This window comes from Carya illinoinensis, chromosome 5 (genome assembly GCF_018687715.1).
Source record: "Carya illinoinensis cultivar Pawnee chromosome 5, C.illinoinensisPawnee_v1, whole genome shotgun sequence".
Classification (NCBI taxonomy): domain Eukaryota; kingdom Viridiplantae; phylum Streptophyta; class Magnoliopsida; order Fagales; family Juglandaceae; genus Carya; species Carya illinoinensis.
Window position 1 is genome coordinate 4,404,689 of NC_056756.1, and position 3,642 is coordinate 4,408,330.

Sequence of the window (3,642 nt, forward strand, 5' to 3'; positions counted from 1 at the left end):
GTTTTGAAATGCACTTATATTTACTACAAGAAAAATATATATTTGTGATCAATTTTTTTAATAAAAATGATTATTTACGATGAAAATAGACTTATTTTAACTGAAAATAATCAATTTACTAAAAATAACTAGTCGCAGAGAAGCAATTTTCTTGTCGTGTGCTGCGTTTTATGTACATATGTCAATTATAAGAGCAGACTTTTAAATAAAAATTTTCATGCTATAAATTTATAAGACGTGTTTATGATGAAAATTATTATTTATCAAACCAAATGATGATCACTCATGCTTCTCTTTACATTTCCAAACTAGCAGTACCCTCAAAAGGCTGGGTGGGTTAAATTACGTACAGTTTACACACACAAACACATAAACAAAAACGGAATTAATCATATATTTTTATAGGAAATAATATTAAACTTTCTGATCTCTAATTGTCATCATATAATATGCATGACTTGATGAGGGGTCGATCATTGTTGAAAATCTTATTGATCAAAATATTGAAAAAGAAGTGGGTCTAGTACTTACTTAGATTATATTTGGGTAGTGAGTTGATCTCAGATATTTTGTGAATAGTAATAAAAAAATATTAAATAATAGTTAATTATAATAAAAATTAATAAAAAAATAATGAATAGTAGTAAAATATTATCATAATACTCTAATATCCAAACTAGCCCGCGTAGAATCAAACGGCAGTCTTGGATGCTGGCTCATATATATATATATATATATCCAAAAGAAAATTGGGAAAAAGAACAGCAATTAATAATTGAAGAAGACCGGAAAAGAAAAACTGCAATAATATTATTGTATCATGTGTTGATCTTATAGAGCAAAGAACCAAATCTTAACAGGATAATGATACAAATTAATTAAGTCTGTGTATACAATTCCATTAATATTTTGACTTTAAAAAGAGAAAGAAAAAGGAAAAAAAAAAAAAACTAATACCTGAAAAATTCTTTGCTCATCATCATGGCGAATGCCCAAGTGGCTTACCATTTCCCGAGAGAGATTCAAGAACCCAATTGCTGCTACCAGAGCTACCACTCTGATCTCCATCCCTAGGACCAAAGGGAGTCCCCACAGGATGAGTACTTATTGTATTAGGACTCCCTTTATTAATGAGAGAGTTGATTGCAGCTGCCACGGCTACCCTAAATTTAGGATCTGAAGCGATTGCAGTCACATTTTCTGCCACTGACTTATTTTCTATTGCTCTAGGGATAGGAAATAGATTATTGTTCGTGAGAGAAATATTTCCAGTATGAAAACTTGGTTTTCCATGCATCCAAGCTGGAAAACCTGGCCGAGCTGCTGAGTATGAGGAGCTAGCCATTGGGAATTGAGGGGGTTGATGATGATGATGATGATGATAAGAATTGCTTGTTAGGTCAAGAACAATTCCTTTGGAAGGGTCGACAATATTAGGGTTCATGGTTCTAATGTTTGATGGATGCAGATCAGAAGAGTGAATCATATGGGAACCATGCAGGTAATTGGGAAGGGATACTCGAGTGAAACTAGAGGCTGCTGCATCTGAAAGAGGATTGCTTGAATCTAATAACATAAAGGAAGCTGCTGCTGAGGCCGTGGAAGCCATGGCAGTTGCGCCCACAGGAAGTGGATGGTTATGTGTGCCTTCATAGGTTGTTATTAGTATAGACATGTCCTCTAAGCATCTTTGCACCTGTTTGCAAAAGAATAAAAGAACGTCACTTTGATTATATAAAAAGTTAATGCAAGGAATTAGAGTGAAACCCATGCAAGAGAACCAAATTGAAGCAAGTACAATAATGTTTCAGTTTTGACAAATAATTGTACCTGTTTCCTAACTGGGCATCCAGGAGCTACTGTGCAGCGGTAATAGGCTCGAGGGCAGGGATTTCCTTTGGCTATTTTCTGACCGTATTTTCTCCACTGGCATCCATCGTTCATCTATATATATATTGAAAAGACTTGGATTAAATTGTAGTAATCTTGCGATTACTGAGCTCTCATATCTAGAATATTTAGGAGAACTAGTTGCAGATCTTAAATTGAGCTAGCTAGCTTACTGTGGCTGATTCACATCTGGCTCGGACTGAAACCCTAGCCTTTCTATTGACTGGGGAAGCTACATGGCTTGCGATTCCGGTCAAATCAGTACTCCGTTGCAGCTTGTTTTGGACTGTGGTAAAACTTTCCACTTCTTTATTCTCTTCATCTTTATGATCTTCCAGTACTCTTTGTTCTTCAGCACCCGTATGTAGCCTAAGGGACAACCCTAATTCACTCTCTCTAATACCATCCTTGTGTGACGGAGACGGAGGTCTTTCTTTAGTGATCATATCTAGAGTATTGAGAATTGTCTTTGGTTCTTGACTATCATCGTGATTACCGTTGAGCGAAAGGAATATTTGAGGATCCTAAATCAGATTTAAAAAAAAAAAAAAACAGAGAGAGAGAGAAGCATAACTACAGACTGATCCTATAAATTAAGAAAATGGATAGAAATCAGAAAAGAATTAAAAACAATTCAAATATTACTAGGAACCTGGATCAACCTTTTTTTGGTTATTTTGCTGGACAGTGGCGAATTTCACCTGCAATTCGTAGTAGTCTTTCATTGTTTGCTCCACGACGTTCCTCAACACCTTGTTTTCTTCTTTCACGCGGTTCATCTCCATCCGTAGCAAAGGCAACTGGTAGATTATAAACATATATATATATATATATATATGGCAGATTTCTTTGTCAAATTATATACGATTATGTATATATATCTATATAACATGTGCAAACTATGAGCAAATTTTGTAAGGATATTGATACTTAGAGAGAGAGAGAGAGAGAGAGAGAGAGAGAGGTACTGATCATCACCAGAGAGCCTCAATCATCTCTTGATCTTTTCCTGTGACTTGTTCGATTTTATCTAGCGTTCCAATTTAAAGTTAATTAATTACTTACCTCTTTAGTCCTCATGTTCTCTTGCAAGGATACTTGATCATCTGCTACCGATGCATCATCGTCTACTTCTCCTGTTGTGGCCTCGGCTGCTTCTTCTGCTTCACGTAGACGTATTCCCGGTTGATCTTGACGATGATTTTCATTTACTTGTGCTTGTTCATCATGATATCCTTTTCCTTTGTCTTGTACGCCAGCTCGATCGACTTCTTTTTCTACAGCTTGTTGTTCTTCATGATCAGCAATATCTACCTTCATTGACAGATCAATCTCCATCTGATGATCTCTCTCTTTTTCTCTCCCCATTAGAACAAGACAAAATTGCAGAATCTCTTTCTGCCTATTAATGCTGCTTTTGAGGCACCGAAGTCAATTCCCTCGTCTCATCTATTAGGCACACAAGGACGCATCTAAGCTTTGACTTTTACTGGCTTCCTTAATTAACTTATGTTTAATATAATAAAGACCCATGAATAATCAAATGCCTCAAATTTAAATACGTATTATCTTGGGCAATGACGGGCATGATCTCCTCATCAAAAGACAGTTTTAACCCTCCCCTTAAACCTCCCCAATCAAATATATATATAATAAAAAAATAATATTTATAATCGTAAAGTACACAATTAACACCACATAATTCGTTTAAGTTCCTGAGCCGTTGATGCATAGTCCAAAGGTTATATCTAG

The 3,642-nt window shown here is 35.5% G+C and overlaps 1 protein-coding gene across 2 annotated transcripts; it reads right to left on the reverse strand.

Moving 5' to 3' along the window:
• Positions 1-788: 788 nt before the first annotated feature.
• On the reverse strand, positions 789-3,302 carry LOC122311109 (probable WRKY transcription factor 9). 2 transcript variants are annotated; one of them, XM_043125502.1, is made up of 5 exons: positions 2,956-3,302; positions 2,592-2,690; positions 2,064-2,414; positions 1,831-1,944; positions 789-1,696 (listed from the first exon to the last, which is right to left on the reverse strand). In XM_043125502.1, the coding sequence occupies exons 1-5, from the start codon at positions 3,256-3,258 to the stop codon at positions 980-982; spliced, it is 1,584 nt and encodes a 527-aa protein (XP_042981436.1). In that variant the 5' UTR covers positions 3,259-3,302; the 3' UTR covers positions 789-979. The 2 variants fall into 2 exon arrangements, with proteins under 2 accessions (XP_042981436.1, XP_042981435.1); XM_043125501.1 differs by having other exon boundaries at positions 2,553-2,690; positions 2,956-3,300.
• Between the last annotated feature and the right edge of the window lie 340 nt (positions 3,303-3,642).

Bases quoted from the DNA above. Each gene is read 5' to 3' on its own strand.
- LOC122311109 (XM_043125501.1), bottom strand. From the start codon at position 3,258: ATGGGGAGAGAAAAAGAGAGAGATCATCAGATGGAGATTGATCTGTCA. The intron at 2,691-2,955 runs GTAAGTAATTAA...ATAATCTACCAG, and splicing joins AGAACATGAGGACTAAAGAG to TTGCCTTTGCTACGGATGGA. The intron at 1,945-2,063 runs GTAAGCTAGCTA...ATATATATATAG, and splicing joins CCAGATGTGAATCAGCCACA to ATGAACGATGGATGCCAGTG.